Source organism: Chlorocebus sabaeus, chromosome 16, assembly GCF_047675955.1.
Source record: "Chlorocebus sabaeus isolate Y175 chromosome 16, mChlSab1.0.hap1, whole genome shotgun sequence".
Lineage (NCBI taxonomy): Eukaryota > Metazoa > Chordata > Mammalia > Primates > Cercopithecidae > Chlorocebus > Chlorocebus sabaeus.
The window spans coordinates 20,391,339-20,414,841 of NC_132919.1; the positions used below are offsets into that span (position 1 = coordinate 20,391,339).

General features: G+C 57.0%; 1 protein-coding gene and 1 long non-coding RNA gene across 4 annotated transcripts in view; both read left to right on the forward strand.

The window, feature by feature from the left end:
* Window positions 1–286: 286 nt before the first annotated feature.
* LOC140708750 (uncharacterized) lies at window positions 287–969 on the forward strand. The gene is made up of 2 exons (XR_012088965.1): window positions 287–351; window positions 770–969. It is a non-coding gene; the product is annotated as an uncharacterized lncRNA (long non-coding RNA).
* Window positions 970–8,730: 7,761 nt separating this feature from the next.
* Window positions 8,731–23,503, forward strand: part of MAP2K3 (mitogen-activated protein kinase kinase 3) — a 31,765-nt gene continuing 16,992 nt past the window's right edge. Inside the window, exons 1-2 of one of the 3 annotated variants that reach the window (XM_008010684.3) lie at window positions 8,731–8,954; window positions 23,042–23,108. In XM_008010684.3, the coding sequence (XP_008008875.1) occupies window positions 8,906–8,954; window positions 23,042–23,108 (116 nt within the window). In that variant the 5' untranslated portion in view covers window positions 8,731–8,905. Of the gene's footprint in view, window positions 8,955–9,293; window positions 9,315–20,755; window positions 20,840–23,041; window positions 23,109–23,503 lie in introns of those variants that run through there. The other 2 variants (XM_008010686.3, XM_037987808.2) reach the window with 2 other exon arrangements.

The following is a 23,503-nucleotide window of genomic DNA, read 5'->3' on the forward strand; positions in this document are numbered from 1 at the left end:
ACAGGAGGCCACACTCCCAGCCAAGGCCGGAGGGCTCTGCCCGGGGCACGTGCGCTACCTCCGCCGGCCCTGCGCAGACCCCGGGGCTCCACACCACCCAGCTAGCGGCTGAGAACCTGGAGGCGGTAGCACACTCGCCCCTGCGGCTTGCCCTGCGACCCGCGCGGCCATGTGAGCCAGCGCAGCCAATCAGAGGCTCGCCCTGGACTCCGTCCCGGCTGGGGGGCGTGGCTGGAGCGTGGCTGGAGCGTGGCTGGAGGGCGTGGCCGGGAGGTACCCGCGGCCTCTCTGCGCTGCCGCCTTTGCTCCCGTGTCTGTGTAGGGGGTTGTGGCCGGCCGGCGAGTCCCCAAGTGACTTAACATTCTCTAAAAATACTCCATTTTTGAACTTCGACGACCTGGGCTGGCCTGCTCACTCTGTGTCCCTGCGCTCCTCTGCCTCTCTGCTCCTTCGGTCTTGTATGCTGGGAACACGTGGGCCTTTCCAGTTCCCCGCAGCCGCCTTTGGTCTGTAGGAAGGCAGTGGCGCAGGGAGCGGTGGGAGCCCGCGGCTGCAGGGCTCAAGGCGGCGACCGCGAAGCGGCCTGCCCCACCCGCCACCCCTACCCGCAGGATGCGCATCGCCGGTGCAGCCCGGGTCCTGACCCCCCGAACAGACCCAATTCCGCCGCGACGTGGCAGCTGCACCTCTTCGGCCCTTTGAGCTCTTCCCTCCTTATTTCTCAGTTGCATTCTACACTAAGATTCTTTTATTTCTTTGCGATTTTAGACAGTATCTGCCGGCTCTCTACCATGGACACTCAGTGAGGATTTGCTTCTCTTAGGTGTGAACCCTGTGCTTCGCCTCCTGTGAGCTCCAAGTCTCATTTCGTCAGTTTTGAAATGCATCAGTATTTGGTGTTTACACTATTATGGTTATGTAAATATTGTTCCCAGCTGAGCTGTGCGGTACATTGTGACAACATTTTCTATTTTGTGTTGTTTGTTTTCCTGGGAATTCATAATAGCCTGTTTTCTTCTTGCATCAAGCTGGACACTCAGTGGATCCTTTCAAATCTGGAGACATGACCTTCGGTTCTGGGAAGCTGGAAGGCACAAGTGCTGTTTTTACAAGCTCTCAACTCATCTTATTTCCGTCCCCACCTGCCCCTCCACTTCCAGAGGGACCTTGTGACTCCCAGGCTGTGTTTCTGGGGGGCCTCTGGCCTTGAATGGTCCCCTCGACATGCAGATTTTGGTTGCAGCTTCCTCCACTCTGCCTAGGTGATTACTATTAATTTTCCAGCTTCGAAAATTCTGTAGGCTGGACGCGGTGGTTCGCGTCTGTAATCCCAGTACTTTGGGAGGCTGAGTCAGGAAGATCACTCGAGTCCAGGAATTCAAGACCAGCCTGGGCAACGTGGCAAGACCCTGTCTCTACAAAAAAGTTTAAAATTAGTGGCACGTGGTGGTGCACGCTGGTGGGCCCAGCTACTCTGGAGCTTGAAGCGGGAGGATCACTTGAGTCCAGGAGGCGATTACGCCACTGCAATCCAGTCTGGGTGCCAGCGAGAGACCCTGTCTCAAAAAAAAAAAAAAAATGTTCTGTCAACTTTTTGTCCTTATCATTGACTTTATAAGTTTGCGACTTAAACATTTTTCCTTATATTGTCATCTTAGTGGGATTTGGAGAGGGAAAGGAGAAACATATCCTTATTCGTTCCATGTTAGCTATAAGTCCCTCTCACTCTCTGAGCACCTGCTGTGCGCCACAGCCTATTTTAAGCCAGCCCTCATCCCCAGTTTCACTTAGCTCTTTCTGTCACCCAGGCCTGAGCAGAGAAGACACCTCCTCCAGGAAGGTCTCTCTGACCACCCAGTGCTTCTCTGCAACCTCACTCAGCTCAACTTTGGTTCCTACCCTTACTGCTATTTGAAATTATGGATTACGTGCATCCGTGCTGAATTTACCTTGTTTCTCAAGCTCCTCCAGAAGGGCTTGCCCCATAAAGGCAGGAGGCTTTCACTGCCCCGTGAAGGCGGGGACCTGTCTGTCTTGCTTTTCACTGTATCCTCAGTGCTTCCTGTAGTGTCAGACAAAACCAGATGCTGAGGAAGCACAGGGAATGGATGGATGGGTTTGAGCGTGACACCACTTCAGGATTGCTTAAGAAAAAGCTAATAAGGGTCCAAGCTTACTGGGAATGAAAGACCCTGCCATGCAAGGGTGAGACACTCATCGTGGGAGGGACATAAGCCCAGGCTTGGATGGCCGAAAAGGGACAGAGAAGCATTGATGGGAATGGACAGGGTGACCTCCAAGGCCCGGCTGAGATGAATCATTGGCTCAAGGTTACTTGCCTACTTCCTGGCTTAGATTAGAACACAGCCCTTTGAAGGCAGATATGCTGGACGCACCTGTGTGGTGGAGTCAGCCCCACTGGGACGCTTCTGCCTCTCTGCTCCCTGGTTGTGTGATCTTGCGGGCACGTTGCTTCATCTCCGTGTCTGCAGTACTTCTCACCCATCACGGGGCAATAAGAACAGCCCTGTGGTCTTGGCATCTAGATATGAAGCACGGGCTTGAACTAAAAAGCCCGACACACAGTAGGCTGTTATGGTGATGGTCTGGGTTACAAATCTGGTGTCATCCTTCCTGGTGGTGGGACCTGGGCAAGCTGCTTGAAGCCTTGGGCCTCTGTTTCTTCATCTGTAAGATGAAGGTCTAACCACACCCACTTCCCTGGAGTGTGTGTCAAGTCACGAGGCCTGGCATGCAACAGGTGCCACTAAATGTTGTCCCCTTGACTGCCCCCTGCCTGCTGGGCAGGAAGTGCTATGTTTGAGAACCCTGGGCAGGGAGGCACCATGTCGAGGCTCCTTGGACCCCTGGATTGGTGTTGGGGGCAGTCACGGGGTTGTCCGTGCAACCCTGCAGGGAACCGGGCAGGCCAGACTCAACTGCTCTGTTAGAAGCAGAGTTGGCGGCTTTCCAGAAAGCAGTGACGGGAGCTCAAGGGGAGTTTGTGTTGCTCAGAAGCAGGGTGTTGCAAAACATTTTAATGGAAGTGTGGGCAGGAAAAGGCAGGGAAAACTGTCTCCATCTGACAGAACAGATTTCAAACAATAGCTCTGCCATGACCAGCTGTCTTGGATGCTTCTGGGCACCTCTCTGAGCCTCGATTTTCTTATCTGTTTAGTGGAGATGATGATAATAGTAGACACTTTCTTGGGACATTGAAAACTTTCCTCCACTCTACAAGTATTCACTGAGCACCTACTGTGTGCCAGGGACACTGCAGTGACCAAAGCAAAGGCACTGCCCCCATGCAGCTTGCATCACAGTGAGTCCACAAGATGCTGTGCTTGGAGGGACTAGCACAGAGTAGGAGCTGTAAAAATGGGACTTGCTGTTTCGCTAGTGGAGCCAGTCACTTGTGTGAATTCATCTTTTGATATTTGAGAGTGATGATGATTTAAATAAAGCAGGTGAGCGTCTGTTGAGGTTTCCTTCTCTATATTTCGACTTCACAACCGGCCCCTGAGTAAAAGATGCTCAGGAATCACATATTGCTGCCTCCAGGCTTCTCATGTTTTCACTTTGCCACCACCTCCGGCATGGCCCGATGCTGTTCTGGGGAGAACCAGTTGTAGGCCCTGTTTTCAAGCAGCAGGAGTCTGATGGGAGAGGCAGACAGGGGCGCAGCTACTGACAGGGCAGGTGAGCCATAGTGAGAGGGGCTGGGGCCATAGTGAGAAGGGCTGGGGCAGGGGTCCTGGGCAGAGCAGTGTCAGGCACGGCCTCCTGTCTCATCTTCAGAATTGGGCCTCGAAGGAGCGGAGGAAATGTGTCAGGTGGGAAGGCAGGGAAGGGCATTCCTGGCCTTTGCAAAGAAAGGTTCAAGGAGGAAAGCTTGAATTGGGAGTGGCTGGACTGAGGGACGTCTGGAGAAGTCACCAGGGGTTGGAGTGTTGGAAGGTCCCCATCTACGGAGCCAGGGCAGGATTTAGAACTTGGCCAGCCGTGTTTGGGAAGGCTGTGGCTGCAGTGTGGAAGGCCTGGGGGCAGGAAGCACAGAGAAGAGGAGGCTGGATGGCGGTCAAAGCAGTGAGGGCTGTGGATTCTGAGCTCCTGGGCACTCTAGAGCACTACCGTGCCCTGGTCACCAGAGGGCGCTGTGGGGCAGCAAGCAGTGGAGGCCCCAGCTGGCGGCAAGGCCATGCATATACTATGTGCACCGCTGTGCCTGTGGGCTGTGTCTGTGGACGTGCCCATGTGGTCATGCATGTGGTCCCTCCACATGCACATACATACTTGTGCACCCCCTTGTGTTCATGTGTGTGTGCGTGTGTATTTGGGGTGTGTGGACTAGCACAGGTGTGAAGGGGAACGTGGGAGTGAGGATGTCCAAGGGGTGTATATAGGTGAGAACAGGGGCCCCTCAGCTCCCACCACCCAGCCACATCCGTCTCCTTGTTACTCACTTACAAGCCATCCACCTCAGGGCGCTTGCACAGCTGTTCCCTCTGCCTGGAATGCTTCTCCCCCACATATCCTTGTGGGCCCTTCCCTTACGTCCTTTGGTTTATGTCCTTTGGTCTCTGCTTATATGGTACCTCCCAGGGAGGCTTTTCCTGACCTCCCTCCTTAAAATTATAGCCCCCATGTCCAGACACACACCATGTCCCCTACCCTACTTTTCCCCATAGCATTTTTTTTTTTTTTTTTTTTGAGACAGGGACTTGCTGTCTGCCAGGCTGGACTGCAGTGGCATATCCTTGGCTCACTGCAGCCTTAACCTCCTGGGTTCAAGTGATCCTCCCACCTCAGCCTCCCGAGTAACTGGTGCATACCACTATGCCCAGCCAACTTTTTTTTTCTTTCTGTAGAGACGAGGTTTTGCAATGTTGCCCAGGCTGGTCTCAAACTACTGGGCTCAAACGTTCCACCTGCCTTGGCCTCCTAAAGTGCTGGGACTATAGGTGTGAGCCACCATGCCTGACCTGTCATAATTTGACTTAGGCATTTTGCTTGTCTGGCTCACACACCAGGGCATACCTCCCCAGGGAGCTGTGCCCATCTTGTTCGATGTTGTGTTCTCAGTGCCGGTCACATAAGTAAGTGCTCAACGAATACCTGTTGAATGAATGAAGGAGCTGCCCACATCCTGGGCTTGGGTCAGCCTCTCTCTCTCTCTTTTTTTCCCATCATCAATATTTATTGAGCATTTACAGTGTACTAGGCACAATAGAACATAGAGAAAACATTGTCCCTGCTCTTGAGGAGCTTACATTCTAAAAGAAAAAATACAGCTCTTTTAAAATGGCATTTTTTTGTTTGGTGTTTTCTGCAAAGTACCAAGGAAATATTTTGTAAAGTGAGCTTTGGGTATAACTTAGCCCCATCATTATTTAGAGAATAGAGGAAGAAGAAAGAGGAAGGATTTTAAAGGCAGACAATGACAGACCATTCAGGATAGGTAGGGTTTTAAAGGGAGATAAACACAATGTCATCAACTAAGGAGAGATTTGCTGCAGTAAATAGGATGAGGGAAATAGTCTGTGGGGTGCAAGCAAAGGAAGCAGGGTGTCGTAGACATTGAGTGGAGCCAGAAAGATCATGCGGCCTTTTTCCAAGTACATGGCCACCAAGTAGGAATGGTTGGTGACAAGACAGAAGGCTAAAAAAGGAAGGTAATCTCATGCACCTGACAAATAGAAAGACTAAAGGATCAAAATCGAAAGCAGGCTCTAAGAGTATCAAGAAATTCTTAAAAACCCAAAAGTGATTTGGAAGCACAAAACTTATAGTTAATGCTATTGAGTCAGCGTCTTTCTACAGCCTTCTGTCACCCCAGGTCCTGCCCACCTCAGATCATGCTTGCATCCTGACTTTGGCCACAATCCTTCCCATCCAGAGACTGAGTTTCCTGCATCCGCAGAGAGCGGGTTTGGGACTTTTCTCCTAGGAGTCAAGGTAAGAGGCAGCCTCTTGTGACCCATGTCAAACATTTCTTCTGATTTCTGCGTGGCCATGGAGTTCCTCAGCCTTACTGTGCCACTTACAGACAGAAAGAAATCAAGAGATGTCACTATAGCAAGCCAGCAAGAGACCTTTGTCTCTGATGGTCCTTGATCATACTTCTTGAGCTGCAGCAATGCAGCTGTGCATCTCGGTCTGGCCCCTCACCTTGTCCTCATGTGTGGCCCTTTTTACATCTCCAATCCGTTGCCTCTGCTGTTTCTTTCCAGGGATGCTCTTCTTGCTTCTCTGCCTGGCAAGCTCCTACTGGTCCTTAAAGTTCCAGTCTCAAAATCACCTCCTCTGAGAGGCCTTCCCTGACCCCACCCAGATGGAGATGCCAGCATCACCCAGGCACCCTACTGGGACTTTTGCTCATGCATCTATTTATAGCACTTACATGGAGTTTTGTGATTCCTGGGCTGTTTATCGGGCTCCTGACTAATCTACAAACTGCTTGTTTGCAAGGGCCCGTCTGAGTCATCTGGCTGCCAAGGAGGTTGGCACGGGACTGGAGTCGCTTCACCCTGGTCTGTGGATGCCTTCCTCCTTCCTTTTTTCATTCCTCAAATATTTATCAGGCACCTACTATGTACCTGGTTCTGGGCTGTGCATTGGGAACCCAGCAGGGAATGAGGCGCAGATGGTCTGGAGGGAGAGCCGTGTTAAAAACTGAGTCAGTAACAAAGGCATCAGCAGCATGAGTGTTGTGCCTCAGTTTGGGGACCTGGGAAGGGAAGGTCCCCAAACTGATGGGAAGGCTTCTTAGGTGTGTTCATTTAGGAGGCAGTCTGAGGGATGAGAGGGAACCAGCCCCAGGAGGCTTGAGTGGAGGAATGTTCTGGGCGGAAGCAGCAAGGGTGAAGCTCCTACGGCAGGACCATCACTGGCACATTTGAGGGGCAACACTAAGACTCTTGAACATCCCAAGGAGCAGAGTGCACAAGGCAGAGTGTCGGGGAGCAGAAGTCAAGGCTGTTGGCCGGTGCCTGAATCCAGAAAACTTGCTGGACCAGCCTTGTAGTTCTGGTAGAAAGGAAACTGCTACTGGATGCCCATTTTATGGATGGATAAGCGCAGGTCACCAGGGATGATACGGCCAGGATGGAGGCAGTCCCCAGTGTTTTTGAACTCACATTTCCTGGGCACTTAGTGAGTGCCAGGCCCTAGGCCAGGTGTTCCCACTCCTGAACTCATGAAATGCTTTCAGAGACCTTCTTGTCCCCATGGGATAGGTAAACTGAGGCACAGAGCTGCTCAGTGACTTCTTTAAGGACATCCAGCTAGTAAGTGGAGGAATTGGTATTGGAACTCATACCTGTCTGAGACCCAGACTCATGATTTTCCATCCCACTGCCTGTGAACAGGAGACGCAGGAAGAGAATGGTGATGGCTGCAAGGCTTCCCTCCTATCTCATGTGGCCCTCCCCACTCTGTGTGCATGGGGCCCTGCATCACCCCCACTTTACACCTGGGCAAGCAGAGGTCAGGCCCGGCCTCAAGCGTTTCTAGCAGGTGGTGGAATCTGCTTCCCTCACGTGAGGTCCCTGACAGGGTACACACTCACGTCTGCCTGGAGGCCAGGGGCTGACCCCTTGACCTTTGCCTGGTACATTCTGCCTTCACTAGCCCTGACTTTACATCCAGAGTCATCTGATCCCAGCGCCAGGTTGGTCAGCGGTTCCTGAAATCCCCCAAGGTTCCGTGTGGGAGCAGAGAGAGGACTGGTCCATCCAGCCATTATGCAGATGGGCAGACTGAGATCTTAGGAGGAGAGGAGAGAACCAAGGTCCAGGAGACAGCCAGGATGGGGCCTCCGGGCTCGTGGGATAAAATGCACCGCATGCTGCCTCACTCCCTCTGAGACAGTTTCCCCCGGTGTAGAACAGGGGCAGCAGCAACCAGCCACGACAACTCCTCGTGCTGCCTAGTCACCGGGCATCGCTGAGCTCACCACCAACCCCGCGCCCTGGCCGGGCGCCTGGAGCGCGGGCGCGGGCGGACGTTTGCTGGCGCCGGCCCCTCAGTGCGTGTCAGCCGGCAGCGCCATCAGACGGCTGTCACCGCCGCCCGCTCACAGATGCGTAGACTGAGGCTCAGGTGTCACGACCTGACCAAGACTAGTTCCGCTACAAAGTTGCCGACTCGGATCTGAACCCGGGTCCAATTTACAGAAAAGGAAACTGAAGCCCAGAGACACCAGGGAGCTTGCTGGGGTGAGGCAGCTGCAGGTTCAGAGAGCCAGGAGGCAGCCCAGCAGCGCACTTTTAACCCCCGCCCGCCTCGCCAGGCCCAGCCGTGCCACCTTTAGGGATCTCGGGTTTTTTCCAGACGACGCACCCGGGAGAACGCGCCCACGCATCGCACCCGCCGGGGCTGCGCGTCTGGGGGTGCTGGGCGGAGCCTGGCGCTTGCAAGGAGCAGCGGGCTCAGTGGGTCCCGGGAGTGGGTGGGGCTTGCGTGTTGACGGGCAGCGCGAGGGGCGCGGCTTTAGTCCAGGTGGGCGGAGCCTGACCGGACTTGGGTTTTTCGGGCGGCTGGCGGACTTGACAGAGAGCGGGAGGGGCCCGGATCCTGGGCCCACGGAGGGTGGGGCGTGTAATTGACAGACAGGGACAGACCGGCGTCTGATAGGCAGGGGACGGGCCTTGGAAACGAAAGGGCCAATCGGGCACGCAGGGGCGGGGCCTGAGTCAGCGCCGTTCGGCCGGGGTCCCCCAGGCGCTGCCCAGTCTGGCTCCGGCGCCGCCCGTTGCGGACTCGTCCTTGCAGTAGTCGCCGCCGCCGCCTCTGCTCCTCCGCCTGGCCCGGGCCGTCTGCCCGCAGCCATGAGCGTGCTCGGCCCCGGTGGAGTCCGCAGTCCTCTAGATTAGTCCCCACCGCCGTCCAGGACCCGCTTGCAGCATGGAGTCGCCCGCCTCAAGCCAGCCCGCCAGCATGCCCCAGTCCAAAGGTAGGCGCTCCCGGCCGGAACCTCGGCCTGACCCCGCGCCCAATCTGGGGCCGGGCTGCAAACCCCGACCGAATTTCTTTGGTCCCACCCCATCCTGTTCTCGACCTGGCAGCGGCGTCCGGTCCCGGAACCCCTTCCTGTTCGGGGCCCCGGGACCGGCCGCAGCCTGGGTCCTCACCTGGACCCCCAGGTTAGGCCTTGGGACTGCATTCAGGCCCGAGATCACCCAGGCTGGACCCAGACTAGGACTTTGTTCTGGTCACCCCATCCAAGTCAGGAGCCTCACTCTGACCTCATTTGGGCCTTATGGCTGCAGCCTGGACAGGAACTCTCCCAGTCTTCTCCCTCAGAGGGACCCAGGTGAGATTCACACTGGCCTCCACCTGTGTCCTTGGGCAGCACCCGCTCCCATTTCCAACTTGGGGTCCCAGGGCTGTATCCAGGCTGGGATTTAACTTAAGTCTCCATCTGGGCCCCAGAGTGCTCCTGTTGTTTCGGACCTCACTGTACCCGCTATGCGGGTGCTCTGGCTACACCCCAGCTCGGAACTCCCCGTCCTTCTCTCCTCCAGCTCTTCTTATCCTTATAGGCCCTATGTTGCCCCTTCCCTGGCTGGCCTGCACCCTGTCCTGCAGCCCTGTGCTCCCAGGAACCTCCCTTGTCCTCCCACCCCTCCCTAAGGTACAGCCCCCTCTCTACTGGCTTCTCTCTGTCTTGAGTTGCAAGCTTCTCCCTGCACTTGGGGTTCTCACCCCATCTTATTCCTCTCCTGGCTGCCTGGGATCTGGGCCAACCGCCAGGCCAGGGTGCTGGCTGTGCAAGGGATTTGCTCTTCTCCAAGTAGCTGGCCTTCCTGGAAATTTTTGTGAGGTGGCAGCAGCAGGATTTGTCATGCGGAGGGGGAAGGATGAGACTGGGAGGGCAAAAGGGGAATTTTTTTTTCAGGAAGAGGAAAGGATGTTTTTGGTGCGTCGGAGTTTCAGTAGGCTGGGTTGTGTGAGAGATTTCCAAACCGGACATAGCCGTAATGAATGGGCTGCCTCCTGGCTCTCTGAACCTGCAGCTGCTTCACCCCAGCAAGCTGCCTGGTGTCTCTGGGCCTCAGTTTCCTTTTCTGTAAATTGGAAGTAATCACACCTGCTTCTGTGGACGCGGGAGTGTGGCGTGGGGTGGTGAATATAAAAGAGCTCTGAGGTGTTCACTCAGCATAGCGCCTGGCGGAGAGCCGGTGCTCACCAGGGGACACTGGCTGCACACATCTCGCTATTGTTTCCATTCTTCTTGCTGGAAAGGCCTCCACTGCTGGAACTGCAGCCGCAGAGTGAGCAGGAGGAAGCATCTAGCAGCGGGCACCTAGTGGGCCCCTTATCGGGGATCAGCCGCTCTTCTGCTCTGGAGGGCGCAGGCCAGTGGGAGCCCTGTGGGGGCTTGAGGAGGGCACGGGCTCTTCCTGGCCCCTGCTGCTGACTGCTATGGTGGCTGGAGCTGGGTGGGCAGGATAATTATGCCTTACATAAGTGGGAGGCCGGATCCCTGACCATTGCCCAACCACTGTGAGTAACTCAGGAGGCACTTGAGGGGGGAGGTGTCTGGGGAGGGACTTGCACTGCCCAGACCTCGTGGAGCTTGGGAACCAGGAAATCAGACACTTCTCCACTCTGGAGAGCCTGGGGAAGGGTAGGAAGCCCTGTTTGTTTTGGAGGCTTTTTAGCTCTCCAGGCAGAGAATGCCTCATCAAAATAAAAGTTCCAGTTGCAGAGTTGTGAAGGGAGAGGGGTCGTAGATGTGGTGAGAACGCTGTGAGAGGGCCAAGATGAACTTCTAGATATGGACCCAGGTCGCAGATGAAATTGAGGGAGCTGGATGGAGGGTCAGGGACCTCCCTCAGGCCCCGGGACCCTTGTAGTCTCTTTGGGATCTGGGGAAGGATGTGGTGACAGAGCCGCAATGCACTTCACCAAAAACCCTATGAGCTGCTTCTTTGTTTCCATGTGCCATGCATTTTCTCATTTATTCCTCATAGCCCTATTTATAGATAAGGAAACTGAGGCGTTAAGTGCCTTGCCTGAGGCCACGCAGCTGTGACAGGCGGAGCTAGGGTTCCCCCTAGGACTGCGTCCCCACAGTGGCCTTCTCCGTGCTCCCTTATGTGCCCCTCCCATGCTGGATGCCTGAGCTGAGCTGGTGGGGTGCCCCCACCCCTGGCTTTGCTCAGAGCATGTGCAGTGGGCCTGTCCTCATGGCCATGTCAGACCTAGAGGACAGACTGAGGCAGAGGTGCTGCTGCTCTTGTGCACAGTGCTTTACACTGGGCCTGTTGCATACTCGCTGCAAAATTCCCCTCATTTGACAGATGTAGAACTGAGCTTGGATGGAGGAGTAGCCGGACTGCTCCCACAGGTGGAGATCCTCACCCCGTGCCTGCCCCATCCTGAGCACTGGGCCTCCCAGCACGGAGCCCTTCTCCACCTTCTCAAAGGAATTTGAACAAAGCAGGGAGTGGCTGGCGCTTGACCTTACTGGAGCTTTACCTTTGAGCTTCCTGCCTTGCAGCAGGTACCCTGCCCTATCCTTCCTGCCATGGGCCTGGGGAGTTTTCCGTGAGCGTGTGAGGCCCTCAGGCCCACAGCTCTGTTGGTTTTCCCCTGGCCTTCTTGCCCACATGGCCATCTCTGGCTGGGATCAGAGGCCAAGTGGCCGGCGCTGGGGCCAGTGGGTGGGGGCATGTGTGCAAGCCACATTTGTCCTTGGAGGGTACCACGTGTGTCCTGTTGTCGTTCAGAACATGGGTTCTGCCCCTTCTGCCCTAAGAGTGCCACCTGTGGGGGCACTTCATGGCTAGTCTTCACACAGCTTGGACTGTGGCTGCCCAATGGGGTCACTGAGGTTTCATGGAGACTCCTGACTGCCCAATGGGGTCACTGAGGTTTCATGGAGCACTGTCGTATCCTAGCCCTGCCTATTGTGGCCATCCCCCATCCCCCGGCTGTCGGAAAGACTGGAGGTGGCACCTCGGGGACTTCCCCCACCCCTCTTGTGACGCACAGGAAACTCTCTGTCAGCCAACCCATGGCCCAGGGCCCAAAGGGAGCAAAGTTCTCAGTTGGCCTGTGTGAGGAGAAGGCCGGGGCAACGGAGGCTTCCGGCGGTGAGTCAGCGGGCACTGAGTGCTGACTCACCCGCTGGGCATGCCAGCCGGCTGCCTACAGCTTAAAGGGGCGATGCCTGCTGGCCTGGTGGGTGGGGAGGGGGTTACGTGTCCTGCAGGTGGCACCTAGCCCTGAGCTGGAGCACTGGAGGTGGCCCCTTCCTGCGCCTCGGACTAGGCTGGGAACCCCTGGGCAGGCCCTCTGTGCCCCACCCAGGAACTTCCTCTATTAGGCAAGGGGCTCTGCTTCCTCTTGCTCACAGAGCAGGAGCAGGTGGCAGTGACTGTTTACTACCCTTGGTCCAGGGGATACCTCAGGTTCAGCTGTGCATCTGGGACTCAGGGAGGGCGAGGAGCAGAGGTTGTGCGGGGTTGGCTGGGGTGGGACCCGACCTGAGCTCCTGGAAGATGGTTTTGCGGAGAGGCTAAGACCTCAGTTTCCAGAGCCCGACTGCCTGGGTTCATACCCCAGCTCTGTCCCTTTTGCGATGTGACGTGGCACAAGTTGCATCTGGTCCACTCTCTGCACTCTGTAAAAGATTTCTGTCCCCTGGGCATGGCCCAGCTCTCAGAGGAGAAGCCTCCATTTCCTCATCCGCAGACTGGGAATGGGGACCCTGCCTGTCTGGATGTAGACAGTTCCATTCCACACTTGCTAAGTGTCAGGCACGAGTCATAGTGAGACTGCCCTCTGCCCACAGAGAACCCAGCCGAGGCACGCCTCTGCCAGGCAGGAAGCCTGGGGGCCTGGGCTCTGCTGGGAGGGGCCTGGGTTCGAATCCTGGCTCCACTACTTCCTTACCTGGGCAAGTCTTGTGCCCTCTCTAGCCCGCAGTCGCCTCTTCTGTAAAGTGGGAGTAAACACCCTTCCTTGCAGGGTAGTGGTCGAGATTGAAGATAGCGTTTGTCAAGTGAATGGCATCTGTTATTATTTTATTATTGTTACTTTTGTGAGTGTAGTTCGTTGGTAGGTGGATAAACAGTAACAGGGCTTCATGACAATGGGCTCGTAGGCGCTGTGACGCGAGGCCTCTTCGCAGCAGGGTCCTTTCATGCAGGCCAGAGTTTACCAGGCTTTAGGGCCTCTTAACCCACTGGTCCCCAAGGTGGGGCTGGGGACTGCCACTGGCCTCCTGGGCCTTCCTGGGGAGGGCAAGTGGGGAACAGAGAGCTGCCCTGCCCCTGGCTTTGGCATGTAGCATGAACAGGATGGATGCAGGGAAGGTGGGGTGGGGCCTGGAATCAGGACGCAGGCCCCTGGGCCAGCCTGGGAAGCAGGAGGGCCTGGGATTGTGGTTCTGGGGGCTCGGTCCTGAGTCAGGGGTGTTGGTGGCTGGTGGGCCAAGCTGAAGGGAGCAACTGGGCACAGGGTCATGATGCCGATGTCTTAGGAGGGGTCCCCGAGGAGGGCTGCCGGGCCGCAGCATGGAGGACACCGCATCGTGGCAGGGCCCCACGACTGATGCCCACATGCCGTCCATGCCTGCCCTTGGCCGTGCCTCCTGGCGCTGCCCACCTCCGTCAGGCCTGTCTGCCCAGTGGCTTCTGCAGATGCCTCTCCAAAGCAGTGGCCCTGGAAACCTCAAACAGCCTCATGTCAAGGGCATGAAGGCCATACAGGGCTGGGGGAGACAGAAGCAGTTTGCTGGCCCCTTGCAACTTCCAGATACCAAACCTGACTGCAGCAGCTCCAGAGAGGGCCCCAGGCTTTCTTCCCCTGACCCCAGTCCTGGGCGCATGTCCCTGTCACCTCCCTGCCCTGCATTCCAGGGCCACCCTCCCTGGTTTCTCTGGGGAGGCCATGTCCAGCTGACCCTCTCCCAGCTGGTCCCCTGTCAGGGTGGCCGGCACCACCTCCTGCCATGCGGCCCATGGCCGGGATTGCACCTGGCTCTGCTGACGCCTCCTGGTGGCTGTATGGAGTGCCCTGACTGTCCTCGCCTGCATCACTGTGCTGATGCCCCCAGGGGCTTCCAAGGCCTGTCCCAAGGTTTGCATGTGCCAGTGTGTGCGGTGATGCGATGACAGGCCAGGGGCCTGCCTCACTGGGGCAGGGCTGCGAAGGGCTGTGGATGCCAGCGGTGCATTCAGACCTCATCAGGAGGTGTGTGGGAGGTGGGGAGCACTGCTGCCTGGGAGGGTTGCTTTGGTGGTGTCAATTGGCAGCTGAGGCACACATGGGAGGCCTGCCCAGGACGGCTCTGGGTATGGGGATGGAGACAGCTCCCATCCTCTTGCCATTCTGCTCTCACCTGGCTTAGCCTTCTGGTCAACCCCATAGCCTCCTGCCGTTGGCATGGCACACTGCATCCCGGATGGCTGGGGCAGTCCCCAGGGTGGAGTGGGCAGACACTCATTGGGCAAGTCTGCAGGGACTTCCAGGTGGCAGGGCTGGTTCTAGGCCAGCTCTGCCCTGACCCCTGTTGTGACCTTCCCCAGCCTTAGTGTCTGCTGAAGACAGGAGTGAATCACACCTACCTCTCAGGGCTGCTGTTGAGGGTGAGTGAGACCTGGCAAGTCCCGGGAGCCCCTAGGTGCCAGTCAGCGCTGAATTGGAAGCTGATGTCTGTGCTAGCATTTCCATCACCAAGATCCCCGTTTTTGATATCTCTCATCATCAACCCCATGCTTTGTAAGATTTTGATGGAAATGATAAATCCCAGCCTTTGGGAGGCCAAGGCAGGAGGATCATTTGAGGGCAGGAGTTCACAACCAGCCTGGGCAACACAGGGAGAGCTCATCTCTACAAAAAACATAAAAAATTGGCTGGGCATGGTGGCACATGTCTGTAGTCCCAGCTACTCAGGAGGCAGAGGTGGGAGGATCGTTTGTGCCTGGGAGGTTAAGGCTGCAGTGAGCGCCACTACACTCCAGCCTGGGTGACAGAGTGAGACCTGGTCTCTTTAAAAAAAAAAAAAAAAAAAAAAATAGGCCTGGCGCGGTGGCTCAAGCCTGTAATCCCAGCACTTTGGGAGGCCGAGATGGGTGGATCACGAGGTCAGGACATCAAGACCATCCTGGCTAACACGGTGAAACCCCATCTCTACTAAAAAATACAAAATATTAGCCGGGCGTGGTGGCGGGCGCCTGTAGTCCCAGCTACTCGGGAGGCTGAGGGAGGAGAATGGCGTGAACCCAGGAGTTGGAGCTTGCAGTGAGCTGAGATTCGGCCACTGCACTCCAGCCTGGGCGACAGAGTGAGACTCTGTCTCAAAAGAAAAAAAGACCAAAACTAAAAAAAAAAAAAAAATAGAAGTAGGCTGGGCGTGGTGGCTCACGCCTGTAATCCCAGCACTTTGGGAGGCCGAGGTGGGCAGATCACGAGGTCAGGAGATTGAGAACATCCTGGCTAACATGGTAAAACCCCGTCTCTACTAAAATGACACAAAAAATTAGCTGGACATGGTGGCCGGTGCCTGTAGTCCCATCTACTTGGGAGGCTGAGGCAGGAGAATGGCGTGAAACGGGAGGTGGAACTTGCAGTAAGCTGAGATCACCCCACTGCACTCCAGCCTGGGCAACAGAGGGAGACTCCGTCTCAAAAAAAAAAAAAAAAAAAAAAATAGAAGTAGTGATAACAATGAAGCACAGATGGTGTTTGTTCAGAAGGTTTGTTTTCCATTCTGCCGTAGCAGCAGCACTGGCCTGTCTACAGTGCAGGTGGCCGGGATGGCCTTGCTGACCTTGTGCTGGGCCCATGTGGGGACCTTTGGAGCACAGCCCACGATCCTAGTGCAAGGAATGTCCCATTCTTCTGATGCCCTGGGAGGGCTGAGCATCTCTTGTGGGTCCCCCTCCCCTGTCATGGCCTCTTAAAGCCTGAGCATGGGGCCTACCCCACAGTGTGGGAGCCTGGGGCCAGAGTCCCACCATCTGACCCATTTTGTGCCAGGGATTTTGTGTGTGTGGACTTGTGTGTTTTTTTTTTTTTTTTTTTTTTGAGACGGAGTCTCGCTCTGTCACCCAGGCTGGAGTGCAGTGGTGCGATCTCTGCTCACTGCAAGCTCCGCCTCCCAGGTTCATGCCATTCTCCCGTCTCAGCCTCCCGAGTACTTGGGACTACAGGCGCCCGCCACTACACCCAGCTAATTATTTTGTATTTTTAGTAGAGACGGGGTTTCACCATGTTAACCAGGACGGTCTCGATCTCCTGACCTTGTGATCCGCCTGTCTTGGCCTCCCAAAGTGCTGGGATTACAGGCGTAAGCCACCGTGCCCGGCCCATGGACTTGTTTAGTCTTCATGGCTACCCAGCAACCTGGGTGTGTTATCATTACCCCATCTTAGGAGTGAGTAAACCGAGGCCTGGTGGGACTGTCACCTGCTCAAGGTCACGAAGGACTGTCCTGGGAGCATGGCTTTGTCTTTACAACTCCTGACCCTTGCTCATCCTTTCCCAGAGGTCATGGCCCCTTCACCGGTTCGTGGAACATCAAGGGAGGAAACCGAGGTGTGCACAGAGAGGGAGAGCGGCTCACTCCGAGGCCGGCATGGGCCGACGCTGTGATGGTTGCTCCGCTGAGGTGTGGGGAAGGCAGGAGCTGGGGCCCAGGCTGGGGACCTCTCTGCTGCTGCACTGGTGCTTTACCTCAGGCGTGTCCCGGGGCCCCTGGTGTCAGCGTCTGCACTGGACAGTCTCTGAGGCACCGTCCGGCCCGAGCAGCCTGCTGCTGGGGCTCTACTGTGCTCAGTGAGCCTGGCTTCCCCTTCAGACAGAGCAGGGCACTGGGGTTGGCTTAAAGCAGGTCTCTTTGTTTCTTCTTTTCTTTAAATTGCCTGCACTTGAGTAACCTTTATCGCACAGGGCAGGAATCTCAAAGGGACAAAAAGACAGTCTCTTGTTTCTCCTCGGAATACTCTGTGCAGAGACCAGCATTTTCTTTCCCCTTTTTTTTTTTTTTTTTTTTTTTTTTTTTTTGAGACAGGGTCTCACTGTGTTGCCCAGTGGCACAGTCATGGCTCACTGCAGCTCAGACGATCCTCTCACCTCAGCCTCCCAGGTAACTGGGACTGCAGGCACGCACCACCACACCCACTCCATTTTTGTTTTGTTTTTATTTTTTGTAGAGATGGGATTTTGTCATGTTGCCCAAGCTAGTATTGAACTCCTGAGCTCAAGTAATCCACCCACCCCGGCCTCCCAAAGTGCTGGGATTACAGGCATGTGCTGTCATGCCCGGCTAATTTTTGTATTTTTAGTAGAGACAGGGTTTCACCATGTTGGCCAGGCTGGTCTCAAACTCCTGACCTCAAGTGGTCCTCCTGCCTTGGCCTCCCAAAGTGCTGGGATTACAGGCGTGAGCTACCTCGCCTGGTCTGGCCAGCATTTTCTTTCTCACACTGCTGTCCTCCTGCTGCTCTTGGCTCTTCCTGTCCCTGGGAGGCCGCTCCTCACATCCTGCTGAGGACCTGCAGGATCCTCACCAATTGCATGTGCCAGCCTTTTGATTCTATAAACCCTGGACCTCAGTTTCCCCATCTGCAGCATGGAGATCACATTAGTACCTACCTCAAGGGGTTGCTGAGAGGATCAAATGAGATGTAATGAAAGTAATTTGCATAGGCCAGGAGCATAGTAGGTGCTCACTAAATGTTAGTGGGTGTTGTCGTGTGTGGGTGAGCCGCTCAGTGTGGAATTTCTGGGTGCAGAAGAATGGACATTTTGATGGTCATGGGGCATGGAGGACCCAGACCGGTGAGGTCTGGCCATGGGAGGCCAGGCCGTACCCTGATGCCCGCAGCCACCTGCTGTGGGCCCCCTGTCTTTCACACGCCTTGTGCCCAGGCCACTCTGCCCAGGGTCCTCCCATGTTGCCTCCTTCTCTCCTCAGCAAAGCCCACGCCTCTGGCCCTTCCCTATGTCCTTCCCTCCAAATCACAAGTGGTTCCATGTTGCAGGTGGGCCATGGTTGTCTCTGCTGGGCTGTGGGCATTGGGCGGGAGGACCCTCTGGCAGCCATGGGTGCCCCTGTGCAGGTTAGCACCTGGCCTCCCACTGGACGTTAGGGGTGCTCCTGAGCCGTACTGGTCCGGAGCATCACCGGGGAGGGGCCACTGCCAGGTAGGTAGGTCTCCAGTGCTCTGCAGGTGAAGAAGTCCCCGTAGGGTGGAGAGGTGGGGAGGATGTGAGGCCCTAGAGGCCAGGCCCTGACCAGGTGGCCTCGCACAGCCGGGCAGAGGCAGGGCAGGGCTGTGGAGGGCAGAGCCTTGGTCACTCCTTTTCACCCTAGCCTGCTGCACTCCTACGAGGTGAGGATAGAGAAGGTAGGGCCTGCAGTGGCCGTGTATGAGTCCAGATGGGACAGCCTGGGCCTGGCATGGAGCAGGCGCTTGGGTAGATGGGAGGACCTTCCCCTTGTCCTGCATCCTCTCCAGAGCCTGAGACAGGGGCCCCAGGACCTCAGGGCAAGGGACCCTGCCTGAAGGTGCATGGCCACCCCCTACTGCCCGCAGGTGCTTGGCAGTGGCGCATGCAGCGCCTCAGGACCTCTGATGGCACCTGTCCTGGGGACAGGGGCCAGTGTCTGGCAGATCGCAGCCAAATGCATTCACTATCGAGGTACATCTGCCCACGCAAAAGCCTGCGCCCACTTCTCAGGGCCTCAGTTTTCCCCGTGCCTTGGAGTGGGCTGGCTTCGTTGCTGTCCCTCTGAGGGACCCTGCGGAATAGAGGTGGCCTGGGGCAGGGCGGCGCCTCTTGCTGTTCACATCTCCCAGCCCCTGTGGCTCTTTCCCTGGCGGGCCCAGAACTTCTACAGTGGAACAGGGACCTCCTGGAACATCCAGAAGTCAGGTGAGGGCAGTGAACTAGGAGCAGGGGTTACTTCTGTTGTCAGAAACCTGGTGATGCTCCTTCATGTGGCGCGGCGTGGTGTGGCGTGGTGTGGCGCGGCGTGGTGTGGCACGGCGTGGGGGCTGCCTTTATGAGTAGAGGCAGAGCAGAGGCTGTGAGGAAGGGTTGTCACCTTGCCCCTGTGGGTGACTGTTAGAGGCCACACAGCTCAGTCTCCCCAGGCCCAGGATAGAAGGAGCAGCTGAAGTGGGGGCCCTGCCCTCAGGCTGTTGCTGTTTGGATGTGGGAGCCAGGCAGACCTGCCTTTATGGCCACTCCTCACCAGAAGCCCACCGTGTGGCCTCTCTGAGTCGCCTCTTCTCCCGCATGCTTGGTACAACAGATATGTGAACCTCCCCTACTCCCTCGTGGAGTCACTGAGAGGGTGGACAGGGATGGTCTGGGGCTGAGGGTGGTGTTATCTCCGGAGCTGTGCACTCCCAGATGGCTCCATCTAATCTCCGCGCACCAGGCATTGCTACGGCATGGCGCTGATAACCCCGGGAGGTTGGTCTGTAGTCTCCGCTTCACATACGTCCAGAGAGGTGAAGCCACTTGCCTGAGGGCACACAGCAGGGAAGGGGCAGGGTTGCAGTTGAGCCCAGGCCTTGGCTCCAGAGCGTTTGTTCGCAGGTGATCTGCAGACTGGCTGGCTGAGATGGTAACGCAGAACGGCCACCTATGGGACTCCACAGCAGAGAAACCAGCAGGCCACAGGGAGAGCCAGTCACTGGGGCCTGAGTGGTCAGGCAGCCTCTCTGAACTGGTGAAAGGCAAGACCGTGTAGCAGCTGGGACAGTCGCAGGGAAGAGCATTTCAGGCAGAGGGAAGGGCATGCATGAAGGCCCTGTGATGGGAAAGGAGGTGTCTCATTCAGAGAAGGGCTCACTCAAGGGTCGGGTCTCTAGTGGGGGGTGAGTGGGAGGAGATAGGGCAGAGCTGCCACGGCCAGTGACAGTTGTGTCCTAGTCTGGGGGCACCTCTCTTTACCTGCGGTGTAGCCTTAGGTCAGTGGCTGAATTCTGGTCAGTTTCCGTTTCCTCACCCCTGCCTGGGGGCTGCTTTGAGGCTAGAGTATATGGAGGACACCCCAGGACACCCCGTGCTGGGAACTGGGACAGGCGGGCTTGTCATGGGTTGCCAGTGGCCGCTGAGAGCCTCTGTTTGTTGTGGTGACGGTCGCCACAACGGCTGCACCTGGGCAGCCCTGGGCTGCCTGGCCATCTGGGCCCAGCTCTGACGTCTGTGGCAGCCTGAGGCCTGTTTCTGGGCTGTCTCCATGACGGCCTCACCCACTCCGTCTGACAGCTGGGTGGCTTCCCTGTGGAGCCTGCGGCCCTCCTGATGCAAGTCCAGTGTCCCCAACAGGCAGGTGGATGCAGAGGCCAGGCCATACACCCCCCAGGCCTGTGAGGAGCGTGGTCCCCACCCATCCAGCCCATATGTGCAAGTGCCCTTGACAGGTGGGGAAACTGAGGCTTGGTGAAAGGGGGGCACATGATACAACATCCCCAAATCCCAGGGCATGAGGTGGGTGGCAGGCTGGGCCAGAGGGACCAAGAGCAGAGAAAGTGCAGGGAGGGTGTGGCGTGGACCCCACAGGAAAAGGATGGGACTGCAAGGGGCTGGGGCAAGGTCAAGGCCCAGGGTCTCTGTGCAGAGCTTTCATTTTTAACAGAAAATATTTTATATTCTGATTACAAAAAGCCTGACATCAGGAATAAAAGCTATCTGTAATTCTCATTACTTAGGTCAGTTTTTTTTTTTTTCACCTCTGCAGAGAGGCTGGTCATATCCATGGTGACCATTTATGGGCCACAACAGGTCCCCATCTGCGCAGTGAACCCTGTGCTGAGCGCCTTGCAGACGTGGTTTTGCTTCATCCTGCAGCACTGTGCGGGGCAGGTGGGTGGCATTTCTGCCTCAAGCTGTTTTGTACATGAGGAACCCAAGGTGCAGAGGAGGGCACCATGCCAGGATCGCAGAGCTGGGGTTTACCGTGGCTGCCCTATGCCAAACCCAGAGCCCCTGAAGTTCAGAGCCTTTGGCCCAGAGGCAGGATAGAAGTGGCCTCAGGAGCTGCTGGCCATGGTTTTTCCTGTTAGAGTGTGCTGAGCCTCTGCGTCTCCAGACTCTGTGGCCGTTTCTTGTTGAGCATGAGACTTGGACCCGTCCTTCAGCCTCAGGGAGGGCTCCCTGGGGCAGGGGTGCTGTGAGCCGTGGCCTGGCCTGTTGGGGTCTCCAAGTCAACCAACTCAGGAGGGACTGTAGTCAGAACCCTGACTTGCTGCGCAGCCTGGGGCAAGTGGCTTCACCTCTCTGAGCCTGTTGGCCAAGTAAAGTGAGGTTGAGAGCCCCTCCCTGTGGGGCTGTGGGAGCATCTGGAGTCACAGATGAGAAGGGCCCTGCCTGTGGCCAGTGCTGTGGCTCTGACAGACTCGCCGTGAGACCCATGCAGTCCCGGACAGCCAGGGTGTCGCTGCATCTTCAAATGAGTTAAAAACGCCTCACACAGGAGTGGTGACTAGGCGATTGATTCACCGGGTGAGCGGTTAGCAGGCAGGCACCCAGTGCATGTGGCGGCAGCTGCTGCTGCTGCTGCCTCTGTCTGTGGATGCCATTGTTTCCTGAAGCCTCTGGGGCCTGGCAGCGGGGTCCCCGGGGCAGCTTTAGTGGAAAGGCTGCAGGTATCTGCTTGCCTGGCCCCTGCACTCTGCCCACCTGCCCCAGGATGGACCCTGGGACCCCTGTCCCCGCCAAGGCTCTTCTGTTTCCTGTTGTTCCGGCCTTGTCTTCCTAGTGGCGGTAACCAGCCTTTGCCCTCTGTCCGGGCTGGGTTGGCTACTGGGCCCCAGTGCGTGGCTCTCAGATGGGGCCACAAGTCTGCGTTGCACTGTGGCCAAGGCTGGATCTGAACCTGACTTGGAGGCGGCTTCAGAGACTGGGGTCTTCTTGGCAGGTGGCAGCAGGGCCATGGGCAGTTTCCAGGCCCCAGTGCCAGCGGCCAGGCTGAGCCAGCAGCAGTGAGTGGGAGGTGGTGGGTGAGGGCCGAGGTGTGGCAGGACCATGCTTGGGAAATGGGGCAGAAGCTCCCGCAAGGGCAGGAATGTGGCCAGCATGTCTGTACTGGGTGGTCTCGGGGAGCTGTGTCACTCCCAGCCCTGCTGCCTGATGGTGCCAGAGCGCCAGGTGACCCTGCCATCTCTGATCCTTGCTTCTCCTGCCTGTGGAATGGCGGCTATGCCTTCTTCAAAGGGCAGCCCTGACTACAGGGAGCTCCCTCTGCATGCCAGCCCCACTGTGCCTGGAGCCCCAGAAATGCTGACCCTCCGTTAGTACCAGCTGACTGCTGTGCCCCTGGCCATGCTCCTGCAGCCAGCCTGAGAGGTGTGGACACTGGGGCCTCTCACCTGCCCCCAGGGGTGGAGTGAGGAAGGTACTGCCCCAGGACTGTGGCCTGCCCAGTGCAGGGGAGGGGAGAGAGCCAGCACTTTTCAGGGGAGGGAGAGAAACGGGCATCAGGTGTTGGCCTCCAGGGTGAGCAGGGCCCGGCAGAGCTAGCCTGGAGGGCAGCCTGGGCTGGAGTCCCCGCTTGCTCCACCGCCTGTTGCCCTCTCTGGGGGCCTGGCCCTCATCCTGGAGGTAGTGTGAGCCTCATCCTGCTACCTGCGGCCATGAGGCCCCTGCACAGTGGCTGCTGCAGGTGCTGGCTGGACCCCTGCTGGGCCCCTTTCACCCCACGTCCTGTTGGCTAGTCAGGCATGGCAGTGAGGACACCTCACAGATGGGGAAACTGAGGCCCAGGGAGGTACTCAAGATGTGCCCAGTGGGCAGGGCTGAGATAAGGCCCTGGGCTCCAGCCTCTAGGCCTGGGTCTGTCCTGCTCTGTTCCCCTGCAGGGCTGGTGGGCCTCCTTCCTCCCTTTGAAGGCCTCACGGTCTGGCTTGGAGAGAGGGGGCTCCCGGCAAGGTTGATCGCAGAGGCTGGCATCCTTGTGGGCCAGGGCCTGAGTCATCCCTGTCTCCATCTTTGCCCAGCCCAAGGGGAGTGGAGGGGACATTGATGACTGAGGGATAGGCCAGAAGCCTCACCTTCTCTCCATTCTAGGAAAATCCAAGAGGAAGAAGGATCTACGGATATCCTGCATGTCCAAGCCACCCGCGCCTAACCCCACGTGAGTCTGCCTCAGTTTCTCCCTGGCTCACCCTGGAGAGGCTTCCCGAACAGGGCTCAGTGGAAGGAGTGAGAGGCAGGTGGGGCCAGCTCTGCTTTGCCTCGTCCTGTTCTGGGCAGCACCTGCTGTGGGTGCAGCTAGGTGACGGCTGCTGGGGTTCATGCAGCACCATCTGCTCTGCTCTGCTCACTTCTCACCCCGTCTTGGAGGCTCGATGAGGCCGTGCCCAGCTCATGTAGATGCTCAGCAGCCAATGAGAGGAGGTGGTCCGAGGAGGTGCCTCCGGGGCAGGATATACCTGGTTCCCACGCCAGGCCCCACACTGGCCCATCTGCTGCTGCTGTTGGAGGAAGGGTGTGGTTCTCTCTGAAGCTCATGGAGTCTTCTTTCTCCAC